The sequence below is a fragment of the Lycorma delicatula genome, chromosome 9 (assembly GCF_047948215.1).
Source record: "Lycorma delicatula isolate Av1 chromosome 9, ASM4794821v1, whole genome shotgun sequence".
In the NCBI taxonomy this organism is placed as follows: domain Eukaryota; kingdom Metazoa; phylum Arthropoda; class Insecta; order Hemiptera; family Fulgoridae; genus Lycorma; species Lycorma delicatula.
In genome coordinates, this window is record NC_134463.1 from 35,715,382 (window position 1) to 35,729,011 (window position 13,630).

At 31.0% G+C, this 13,630-nt stretch overlaps 2 protein-coding genes across 3 annotated transcripts in view; one reads left to right on the top strand and one right to left on the bottom strand.

Annotated features, from left to right (window-relative positions):
* Positions 1-1,191, top strand: part of LOC142330271 (uncharacterized) — a 132,742-nt gene extending 131,551 nt beyond the window's left edge. The window contains exon 4 of the mRNA XM_075375461.1: positions 509-1,191. Within this exon, the coding sequence (XP_075231576.1) occupies positions 509-1,075 (567 nt within the window). The 3' untranslated portion in view covers positions 1,076-1,191. The remainder of the gene's footprint in view (positions 1-508) is intronic.
* The window catches only part of LOC142330272 (uncharacterized), a 103,062-nt gene that overhangs the window by 69,708 nt on the left and 19,724 nt on the right, over positions 1-13,630 (bottom strand). The window lies entirely within an intron of this gene.

Below are 13,630 nucleotides of genomic sequence, written 5' to 3' on the forward strand. Positions count from 1 at the left end.
TGATCATTTGATCAGTGGTGGAATGGTACTGTCGAAAACCTTCTTGATATGGTGATATCAGGTTTTATTTTTCTAAAACCCAGACGAGTCGATTATTAATCATTTTTTCCAGTATTTTCCCCATGGCACACGTCAAGGAAATAGGACGGTAGCTATTGGGATCTGTTAAATTTTTATTTTTCTTTGGTACTGGAACAACATGAGCTTTTTTCCACTGCTGCGGGTACATTCCATCCCGCCATATTCGATTATAAAGTTCTAATAATCTGCGTTTTGCAGTGGTATTCAGCTGCCTGATCATATTATAATGGATTTCATCCGGACCAGCAGCTGTGTAACTTAGAGGAAGATGCAGGAAAAATTCCAGTGAACCTACTAAGCAACCATAAATCGGATTGGGAGAAATTTTTCATTAGAATAAAAATAACAGTTTTGTTAAAATAAATCGGTTTACTTCTTAGTGGTTAAAATACATGATAAATTTTTAATTTGTTTTTTTTTGTTGCAGGTTTTCGACCAAACAACCAATCAGAATAAATCAAATAATAATAATAACAACGATAAGAATACCTCACTGAAGAATTCATTATTAACCAACAACGGACGTGAAAAACAATCATATCTATACCAACAACAACAAACAAATGAAGAGACGACAAATAAGTATATTATTAATCCAACAACAAAAAGAATTATCAGATTACCAAATAGTTTGGTAGTGTATAATAATACACAACAAATTCCATTAAAAAATAACTATTCAATGTTAACTTCTACAACGAATAATATAAACAATCCTTTAGAAAATAATAATAGTAGCAAAATAATAACCAAAGATAATAAACAAACAACATTAGTTAATAGTAATAGTAATAATAATAATAATATTGCATTATTAAATTCAAATCAAATATTAGAGGATACATTAAAAAATTCAACAACGACATCTAACAAGAAAATTGAAAAGAAAAAAAATGAAACTAGAAGACCACGTATAGTAATAAGAGACTGGTTTTTATCTTGGTGGGATAATTTAAGAAAACAAGGAAATATTGGTAGAAGTCTAACAACTTAGCGATTTCATAATAATATTAATAATTTAAAAATAAATCAAAAAATTAGATTAAACAAAAAAACGTTTTTAAAATTTCTAACCATTATAATAATTTTTAATATGATAATTATTTGTGTATTAAATATTTATGTGTAAAAATGAATATATATTAATTATTATTGAGTATATATTACTCGTAAAAAGATAAATAAATTACTATGATTATTTAATAATATTATTTAATTAAGGTTAACTAATGAAAAAAGCAATCCAAGTTTTCAGAAAATAATTTAATCTTATAATCCTACTTTACTTTTGGTGGGATTTATAAAAGTTTAAATTTTAAAAGTCCTATTTTAAATTAAAATTAATGGTTCTCATCAGCAGTGAATTTTAAATAATATGAATGAAACCTGAGTCTGTTCACCAAAGACCCATTCACGGACTACCATTTTTCTTTTTCAGTGCGTTATAGGATCCGTATAGCAATACTTAGGCCGCTTAGTGTCTTCTATCCTCGTAACACAACCACACACCATACCGGCTTACATCCATTAATTTTGTTAACGATAAATTTTTCGATTTTACACATATCTTTCATTGACTCAGATGATATTAGCCGTGAGATATCACCTGAAAGTCACAGGTAATCCATTCGTAAGGCTTTCAACATTCACTTTTTCGATTATTAATGGTTTGACCATAGCCTACAACTTTACGTAACTCTTTTTTTATGTAATTCGACTTCTAATTTTTAAAGATCTATGAATGTTAAGACCTCTAGTTACACATATAGCAAAAGCGAATCTTCGGAAAATGTCACTAACGGATTTTACATCGTCTGTAATAAGTGTTAAAATAATTATACTTGGCATCTGACCTGTATCTTCCACACAATATAAATCAGTCGAAGACTCGTCCATCAATTACTCCGAATTCTCTAATAAATTTCAGTCCAAAGTTTTCGAAATTCTACTTCAAATTTTGTCACTGTAACCGTTAAATCCAGTTCATCTTTAGTAGTTATAACTACTTGGTCATCTACGAACAATAATATCTTCTCTGTTCTTATTATTTTGATACCTATTTCACGTATAATTTAGAGCGTAGAAGAGAAAAAAGTAACAATAATATTTTAGGCTTGGAAATGCTCTGTTATTTAAACTCCTATTTTTGCCGAATATCTCATCTTATATAAATTGTGAAATTGTGAATAACTTTAAACCATCACCACTTTCCAACAACTGAAAAATAATTTTTACAGCTTCATTACACCACAATTTCTACAAATCGAAATACTGATGGGACGGTTCTCTCTGTGCGGTTCTTAACTACTTTTTTCAATCAAAAAAATATCAATATCCAAAGTTTCCAGGAAAGGACTTACTCTGTTCCTCCATTTTTACTACTACTTCAATTTCTGTCCTTTATAACTATTCGTTTCCTTTTTTTTCTTTACAATTCGACCATACAACGTTCCTAAGGAACTGGTGACACATGTTTCCCTATAACATTCACAAACATTAAATAATTTACGTATAATTTTTAAAATTATACGTAAAATTATTTCTAAATCCGAAATCGGAAATCGTATATTAACATTAAAAAGGCTAAAATTATCTAAATAACAAATTGATAAATTGTGCAACGATTTGGCGCTAATCCTTTTGTGTTGGATATTGATAGTTTGAGAACATGTTAACACTATCGACTCTTTGATACTTTCTTTCGGCTAGGTTCCTTACTAATAGGCGAAACGGTATATACTCGTATATGAGATGAATTTTTCATAAAGTTTCATGACTTAAATTGGTGGTTTCTGTCTTTCTTAGACAAGAGATGACGATGTGCGAAGGAGGGAGAAGTTTACGTTGTCGAGACACTGCTGCGCAGACTGAATATACCCGTGTGTTCTCCCCTCTTAATTTGGTACAACCTACTTTTGTTATCACATATCATTTCCAATCTACTCGGCGGCTATGCATTACTTTTCCACGTATTACTCGATCTTTAAGCCTAACATTTCTCTTAAGAATACTTCTACTTTTGTACAACATTCTCTGTTCACAATTAAATAATAAATCTTAGAATTTAGGTTTTAATCGTTATTTTTCTATAAAATTTTTTTTTATTTTACTTCGGAAACATATTTTAAAAAATAATTTGAAAATAAAAAAAGGAAAGAAAACACACAAAATAATAATAAATTTAAAAAAAAAAAAAAAAAAAACGCAAGGATATAGTAGCAGATCCTTTTCTAAAGTGTCCATTAGTCAGTCAGTAGTCTGATGTCCCTTGAAACCGTGCTAATTACACTGCTAATATACTAACACTGCCTTTGACTAAATTTGTCATAATAATGAAAAATTCTGTTCATTTTTACACTTGATTTTAGTTTTTATTTATTGATTTACTTTCGTCATTTAGCTCGATTTGATGAATTCAACATTAAACGACTGAATTCTTCTGTTCAAAAATTATTAGTTAATTTAATAATGAAAGGAATTTCAGAAATTACCTGAAAATGTAGGAGTCATGAAATACGTTAAGACAGTGGTTCCCAAACGTTCCCAAGTCGCGGCATCCTTTTACAATTAAAATTTTCCATGGCGCTCTACCCTCCCTAAGTAAAAGTATGACTACTCGTAATTAAGAGATAAAAATAAATAAGACTCGTGTATCTTCATTATTTTTTTACTTTATTAAAATTAAATTTGTAATTATAAATGTTATGGTTCAATTAATTATGAAGCTTTTACAAAATTTCGCGGCGTCCCTGTGAAGAGGCCTCGACTCCCCGGGGTGCCATCACTGCGTTAAAAAATAAAAATTAACACAGAAAGAAATAAAAATATGAATCTCACCAACCAAGCGAATAAATAAAGTTAAAATAAAAGTTATCTTGAAGCATGTTTTTTATTGAATTCGACAAATATATTTAGTCGTATTTAAAACTATTACCACTTTTAAATAAAATCAGTATAACCGAAAGTTAGTTAACACATTTTATAAGCTTGCTGAATTTATCCCACCGGGTTGGTCTAGTGGTTAACGCGTCTTCCCAAATCAGCTGATTTGGAAGTCGAGAGTTACAGCGTTCAAGTCTTAGTAAAGCCAGTTATTTTTACACGGATTTGAATACTAGATCGTGGATACCGGTGTTCTTTGGTGGTTGGGTTTCAATTAACCACACATCTCAGGAATGGTCGAACTGAGAATGTACAAGACTACACTTCATTTACACTCATACATATCATCCTCATTCATCCTCTGAAGAATTATCTAAACGGTAGTTACCAGAGGCTAAACAGGAAAAAGAAAGAAAAGAAAAAAGAAAGAAGCTTGCTGAATTTAAATTCAAATTATTATTATTATTATAATAATAAATAGGTAAATAGAATTGGGGTTCGAATGTATTATCAAAAAATACGAAAAATGATACAATAATAATATACCTATAAACAAATTAGAAAAAAATAAATAATGATATTCATCCAAAAAATAATCTCATTTACAATATTTGAAGGTGAAACCACACAAAAATTATATACGTACATTTTAAAAATTTATGCTATAATATGCTCAATTGTTTAATTATTTTTCGACTGATAAATTAATTCACCACAGAAGCTTACAAAAAGAAGCTTGTAAGAATAAATGTGAAAATGAAAATTTCCGTACCTGACCGGGATTCGAACTCGGGACCTCCGGATGAAAGGTCGAGACGGAGACAGTCACGGAGATTTTGTAATTTTATCATTATTAGGTTTTTAAATTACCAGGCTTGAATATTTTATTTATTTTTAAATTATTTTATTTTTTTTATTTTTAACTATTTTAAATTTTCTGAAAGAGATAAATCATCTTTTTCCATTGTTCCCTTGATCCAGGAAAGGCAGATTCAGGTTTGGAAGATAATCAAAAATAAATTTCAGTATACGTATTTTAATTATGAAATAATAGTCGAATTAGGTTACCAAAACATATTCGATTTGACGTTATGTTACCAATAGTTACCAAAAATATTAAAGAAATTTTTTACGTAATATTAAGAATTACAATGCATAAAACACATATAAAAATTATACGGTAATTATATCATCATAATTTACCTTCGATGAGCAGAGACAACGGTTTTAAAAATAAAATAAAAAGTTATCACTTTTAAATAATAAACTTTATTCGTAAACTTACTTAGAAATGAAAGAAATTTTAATTGAAAAGACAAATTCATAATGATTATAAAATTAATAGCTCTTATTTAAAAAAACAAAACTCAAATTATATAAATAGCTACCATTAGATTACACGTGCTCGTCTTCACATACAATCGCGCACGGGTGGAATTAAATTAAATTTGAAAGTTGATTTAAAATTTGAGTCTTTCAATTAATCGATATATATTTCTCGATGTAACATTCGATAGAGCATTTCCTGTTCAGTGTTTTTAATCTCTTGTTATGTACGAGTTGTAATTGATTTGTTAAGAATAAAACAATTTTCAAATAACACCCTTCAAAAAAAAAAAAAAAATATTGAGGCGATGTATACGAGTATATTAAAAGAATAACGAAACCACAATTCCATATTGTAAAATGATAATGAAATGTTAAATATATAGTCTGTTTTCAAAATAAATTGCTTTTACACAACCTGATTCAGTAGTAGTTCATCAGAACGAATAGATCAAGAATCGATCTGAAAGATCTTTCAATACGTGACATATTTATAAGTGAAATAATTTCAAAGATGAAGGTTATCGTTTTGATTTAATAGTTTTGCTAATTATTAGAACCAAAAACCCCCATTTAAAAATATTTTGATGCTTGTGCTCATTCACTATAAAAAAATATTACAAAATAATATCAATGTATTCTAAACGTATGCGCACCCAAACATATATGTACAGATGATAGAATTAATAATAATATAATACATAATATTCTAGTTTTTAATAAGTATAACTATGATTATGTATAATTTATTAATATATGTATACTAAATTCGTATATGTATATGAATATACATACACAGTATGTATATATATATATATATATATATAGTCATCGAAAAAGTTGCAACAATTTAAAAAAAAATATCGTATCTCAGAAACTAAAAGAGATAATAAAACTAGTATTTTTAAAAAAATTCACCAGCTCAAAAAGTCTTTTAGATATCTTACAATGTTTCAATATGAGTTCCGCTAACATCCAGCCGATAATCGACTTCTGCCCAGGTCAGATGGATCAACTCAGGAGTAATTGTGGAAATAGCAGCGGTGATCTGTCTTCTTAAATGTTTTGGCATAATTGTAGAATATGGGGATCTCAGCAACCCAATGAAATTATTCCAGTATGTAAGATATTCTTCAAAAATAAACGTTTAATGTCCGATCGTGTAATTGGCCCATTCATTCGTTTTTCATGAGCCTACTAACACACAGGGAATGTTTATTTAGACATATTACAACTTTAAGTTTTTTCATAAGTTGACATTGAACAAGGAAGTAACATTGTTGCAATATTTGTAGTGCGCCCCCACACTTTAGCCAAAGCGTTCGAGAGCTTTTATCGAAAAATTTCCCAGTATGTGAATATGATTCCCAACATAATTGTTGTGGATCGGTCCTGTGTTTTGACCTCCGAGAAGCCCAGAATTGACACCCCCTTTTTTTAAGAGGTGGAGAAATCTCATTTACGGGAGTCTAAGCTAAAAGTGTCGGGCTCGCTAAAAGGTTCCGCCAGTTATAACCAAGGGCGTATGTACACTTGCACACTACCGACTAAACCTCCACCCCTAGCTTCCCCCTTCCTGGGACTGCTTATAAAAACATTTCATCAGAAGAAGGGATTCGTCCCTTCGACAAATCCCTCACACACACAGTCATAACAAACCAACAAATGTCACACCACACAAACAGCACCACTGGAAACAACTCATACAGCCCGTCAAATATAAACATCGACAACGACATCACACAAGAATCCTGCAGAAAACAGGACAAAGCTTCTAACATCCATACCACACAGCAATCAAGACAGAAATCTCAAATAGTCACACCATTTACCAGTGGCCACCAACAGTGTCCCCGGCCTCATCGCACCCAGACGACCCCCCTAGGCGCTCAGCCGAGAACCTGTCCGCCCCCGCGCCCTACGGCGCCATTCTCCTCTGCGGGACTCTTCATATAATTGCAGCTTCCTCATGACCGTCCTGACGAATCTTTCCACAGTCTTCCACTGTGCCTCACCTTGTAATAGGATTTGTAGGGTATCTTCAGGGAGAATTGACACCCCCTAGACATTTTTCTACCGGGAAACGTTAAAAAAATTGTCTATAGTGAAAAAATCAGGGATATATAACATTTAAAACAGGATCATCGCTGCTATTGCCACAGTTACTGCTGCGAAGATCCAGTGGACCTGGGTAGAAGACTATTATCGGCTGGATATTTGCAGAGCAACCAGCGGAACTCATATTGAAACATTCTATGGTATCTAAAAAAACTTTTTGAGTTGGTGAATCTTTATAAAAAAATACTCGCTTGATTATCTCTATTAGTTTCTGAGATAGAATCTTTTTAAATTTCTGCAACCTTTTTCAATGACCTGTATATAAAATTATTATTATTGTGGTAACGGACCGCTGCCCGTAAGATTTTTCTACTAATATTTTTAATCACAAATCCTACTTACAAAATTTTATTATTTCTTTCAAAATTATGTTATTAGGACTTTATGCATTTTATAATGGCTTAATAATACGTGAGCTTTGTAAAATAAATCTTATTCCTATTTTGCAGTTTCAATTTCATTTTAACACTTCTCCACAACTATTGTAACGTTCTCTGTGTGAACCAGCGTCTAGATAAATGAAAGTAATAGTCCATATTAGGCGATGGTATTTGATGTAATCAACATAAAATAACAATAATAATAGTAATTAGGAATGACTGTAAAGGTTGTCTTTCAGTTATTGTGTAATAACGTCATTCATTTAATTATTCCGGCAAAAAAACAGCATATATATATATATATCTCACATGAATCAAGTCTAAAGAAACTTCTTAATTCTTATAGAAATCTAGAGATACAGCAACATAAACAGTTTGGGAAACCTTTAAGTAAAATACTTTCGAATTGGGTATCAGGTCAGATATTCTTTAATCTAATTCGCCGTCTGTGCAAAATAATTTAATAATAATAATAATCCCATTAAATGACCATGGAAAATAAATTTGTATATACTGATATTTTTTCCAATATTAGTAGAAAAAATATTTAACTTACGTATGAGTAGCGGTTTGTTTATATGTACCAATTTGTTTGTTTGTAGTATTGTTCTGTTAAAAGGAGTGAATGAAATATTTAATAGATAATAATATTAAGTATATTAGATAATAGTTTTGTAAATAATAGTACTTAAATAAATTAATAAATAAATAATAAATAATTTTTATTTTTTAATTAATTTTTTCGTTTGGATCACCTAAGAATACGATGTCCGAATGTCTAAGCATTCAATCTCCTGTTCTTCCAACATTTAATCACACTTTTTCGGTGCTTCTACTGTCCATGCCAGTCTTTTCAAGATGTTCTTTTCCTCTGGAAACTTCTGAAATCAACGTCCTGAAAATATATCTGTCCAGTATATGCTCTTTTGATATTTTAAGCAGCTTAAGATTCTTCTACACTTCTTAAAACCATTTCGTTTTAGTTTACCTGTTTTTAAAAAAGAAGTTAATTATTTGTTTAGTTAATCTCTGTTTTTCATTCTATACAGATGATTGTAAAATTCTAATCTTAATTTCCTTAAAAGATGTCAAATCTTCTCTCAGTTTTTGTAAATATCTCCTTTTCTAAGTTTATAGATTCCTTCCTCTAGAATCCGACCATGAATTTTTCTTAGTATCTTCCTTTCCACTTTTCCAATTCTTTTTTTTTGTAAAGAAATTCAAGCAATAATCTTTATTTAGAAAATTTCTACATCCTATAAGGAAGAATGATATTTTTCAAAATCTTAATTAGTATATTTAAGTTATATATTTTTACAATGTAGTTGGGATCTAACACCACTGTCTTAGAGAGATTAAATTTTGAGTCCGGCTATATCAGAAATATTAATCTATATTATTATCGATAGAGGAAGTTACAAACTCGATCTGTTCCAAGAGGAACCGAAAGGATGCAGGGGTGGATGGATTAAATGTGGAATTATTCAAAGCATTGGGAATTATCCGTAACTTATATAAATGGAACCCCAAATTAAAATTTTGTCTAGAGCCCGGTAGAGGCTTAATCCGGTACTGGTTGCTAGACGATATAATTGCTCGCCTGTTTCTCGAGTCAGCTGGTCTTTACTAGAAACGCACAGACTGTGTTTTGTCATGTCAATTGCAGATTCCCTCTTTAACCGTTCTCGTTAAGTTGTCATCATCTGACGGAGAAGAGGTTGAAATTGAAAGAAAATCTGACATTTGTTTGGAAAGATTTTTTTTTTTTTTAGGTTACAGTGGACCACTTTAGTCAATGCTGGTTCGTCTTTTCTTTTTCTTTTTTTTCGTGATTGCTTCCCAATAATTCTTCATTCTGTCAGATCTTGCTTTTCTGAGTTCTTCTGAACAAACCCTTTTTGTCGTTTTCTTTTCTTTAATTTTAAATCTGGAGTTTGCTTCTCTTAGTATTTTTATGAAAATATTTTACAGTAAAATTAAGGAAAGTTTTGGGGTACATAAATTAAAATCTAATAATGTGTTAAACAAAGATGGTACACCGATATATAATACGAAAGGTAAAGTCGATAGATGGGTGGAATATATTGAAGAGTTATACGGAGGAAATGAATTAGAAAATGGTGTTATAGAAGAAGAAGAGGAAGTTGAGGAGGATGAAATGGGAGACACAATACAGAGATCTGAATTTAAGAGAGCATTAAAAGATTTAAATGGCAGAAAGGCTCCTGGAATAGACGGAATACCTGAAGAATTACTGCGCAGTGTAGGTGAGGAAGCGATTGATAGATTATACAAACTTGTGTGTAATATTTATGAAAAAGGGGAAGTTCCATCAGACTTCAAAAAAAGTGTTATAGTCATGATACCAAAGAAAGCAGGGGCAGATAAATGTGAAGAATACAGAACAATTAGTTTAACTAGTCACGCATCAAAAATCTTAACTAGAATTCTATACAGAAGAATTGAGAGGAGAGTGGAAGAATTGAGAGGAGAGTGGAAGAAGTGTTAGGAGAAGACCAATTTGGTTTCAGAAAAAGTATAGGGACAAGGGAACCAATTTTAGGCCTCAGATTAATAGTTGAAGGAAGATTAAAGAAAAAGAAACCAACATAATTGGCATTTATAGGCCTAGAAAAGGCATTCAATAATGTAGACTGGAATAAAATGTTCAGCATTTTAAAAAAATTGGGGTTCAAATACAGAGATAGAAGAACAATTGCTAACATGTACAGGAACCAAACAGCAACAGTAATAATAGAAGAACATAAGAAAGATTCCGTAATAAGAAAGGGAGTCTGACAAGGATGTTCCCTATCTCCGTTACTTTTTAATCTTTACATGGACTAGCAGTTAATGATGTTAAAAAACAATTTAGATCCCGAGTAACAGTACAAGGTGAAAAGATAAAGATGCTACGACTTGCTGATGATATAGTAATTCTACCCGAGAGTAAAAAGGATTTAAAAGAAACAATGAACGGCATAGATGAAGTCCTACGCAAGAACTATCGCATGAAAATAAACAAGAACAAAACAAAAGAAATGAAATGTAGTAGAAATAACAAAGATGGACAACTGAATGTGAAAATAGGAGGAGAAAAGACTATGGAGGTAGAAGAATTTTGTTATTTGGGAAGTAGAATTACTAAAGATGGACGAAGCAGGAGCGATATAAAATTCCGAATAGCACAAGCGAAACGAGCCTTCAGTAAGAAATATAATTTGTTTACATCAAAAATTAATTTAAATGTCAGGAAAAGATTTTTGAAAGTATACGTTTGGAGTGTCGCTTTATATGGAAGTGAAACTTGGACGATCGGAGTATCTGAGAAGAAAAGATTAGAAGCTTTTGAAATGTGGTGCTATAGGAGAATGTTAAAAATCAGATGGGTGGATAAAGTGACAAATGAAGAGGTATTGCGGCAAATAGATGAAGAAAGAAGCATTTGGAAAAATATAGTCAAAAGAAGAGACAGACTTATAGGCCACATACTAAGGCATCCTGGAATAGTCGCTTTAATATTGGAAGGACAGGTAGAAGGAAAAAATTGTATAGGCAGGCCACGTTTGGAATATGTAAAACAAATTGTTAGGGATGTAGGATGTAGAGGGTATACTGAAATGAAACGACTAGCACTAGATAGGGAATCTTGGAGAGCTGCATCAAACCAGTCAAATGACTGAAGACCAAAAAAAAAAAGTATATTTATATTGCCAGTTTTTTCGTAAATCTTCTATTGTGATTTCTAGTTCTTGCATATCTTGTTTAATTTCGGCTATCCAGGTCGGTGTTTTGGACATTTTCCAGTATTTCTTGACACCAGTTTCCTGACGAGCCTGTTCGGTTCTGTTCTTATTATGGGTCCAAAGAAGGAGATTCTCTTCTTTCTAAAGTAATCTAGAGCTGGTTCCATCTTTATGTACCTCTTGGTTTGCTATGAGTCTCCATTCTCCCCATCAGCAAGTCGTCTCTTAATTATGCATGTTCTTAGAATTCTTCTTTCTATTCTTTGCATCTCTGCTGAGTAGGAAATGTTGGATTTTAGTTTGAAGTGTTTCGTTCCATATGATATTATAGATCTGATTACAGTTTTGTAATGTTTGGTATTTATTGAGATGCATCTTTTATTATATGTTTTGGTGGTACTTTGTGCATAATTGAGCTTTTGTGATCATTCTTTCAAGTTTATTTTTTCTTTGAGGTCATGTGTGATATTTTCTCCTGTTTAACTAGCTCGACTTTATGTTCGTTTTTGATTACGTGGTTCAATACCATGGAATTTATGACCATTATCCTAGTCTTTTCATACGATATTCTTAGGACTATTTTTCTTACTAGTTCTTCCAATGAAGTTACTTGGATTCTACCTTCAACGATATTATCGGCTAGAAACGCTAGTTCATCTGCAAATCCTAGACAGCTTATTTTGATATGGTTTAAATATTTTATAGTAATCTAAAATACCTGGTATTTTAAAAGAAAAAAGCATGCTTGGGAAAACCTAGCAATAGTCATATTTTCGGGAAGACAGTAAGCACAGTTCATTTAACGAGAATTCTAACAATAAAAAGATTAATTACTAATCACAAGAAAAGTGACTGAAATTTAACAGGAAATAAACGTATTAAATTGAAAAGTTGGGAGAAAGATTTTCTAGAGTAAAACAAGAAAGATTCTGGAAATAAGAAGAAAATTCTGTATTTTTACACAAAGTCCCAGTAGCGTTGTTGCTGACATTAAAAAATATGAGGAACACAGCAATAATATTTCGACGGAGGGGACTGATCTGGTTGTAACAGAAATTTATACCGACAAGCCGAAGAAAGGCTGTAAAAGAATTCACATTCTGAAAATAATGAAACAAAAGATCTAACCATTTATTGTGAAATGTATAATAAGCTCTAAGCTTAGATGGTAAAACGACTACCTCACGATGATTTCAAATGACGATTTCAACGGTAACAAAATATCTTTAATGTATGACAACTTAGCCACGATTAGATAAGATCAGCCACGTGCTTTGACGTACAGATTTTAACAAACGCTTAACAGAACAAGTATAATCGAGAAACACAATTATGTTAAGATCATTTGACTGCAAACGTGTAAACAGTTCGTTCATCCTTAGAATTTCCCATAAGGCTCAGAATACAGCAAGAGTTCATACTTTAATTATAATTACAAAAACCTACTAGTATGTACCATTACTTCATGAGTTACATCAGAAAAAAAAATTAAGCAGTAAAACTAATGAAGAAAATTGTCAGCAAAGGGCCCAGATAAAATTGCGGTTACTTAAATTTTATTTTTCTTAATGAAATGAATAATTTACCTGGTTACTAATGAAATAAATATTTAAAATTAAATGAATTGATTTATAATATTTAAGAGTTTGAAATAACACACTAAAACTAAATGACGTTTATTTATAAATAAATGTAACAAGAGATAAATATAAAAATTAAAAAAAACACGACTGCCAAGTAAAAAAAAACATTACTCTTTAATATAGGATAATTATAGAGCGTGCGGGTGACAATCGGTTCAGCCGTTGAATTGCTACGGTGGAACAAACATACATACACAATAAATACTTTCTGGACAGTCATGTAAAAACACTAGTAAGACAACAACTTCACACATATGAGATACGAGGTTTCCGAATCGTTCAGAATGAACCGTTGAGATACGAGTTATTAAAAAACTATTCCTTCATCTGATAGATTTTCAAATTTTCTAAATTTATTTAAAAAATATATATATATATATATATATAAAACATATTTATGTAGCCTATGACACTCCCGGTAACGTAAGGATTCCAACGCGGGGTCATACATCTA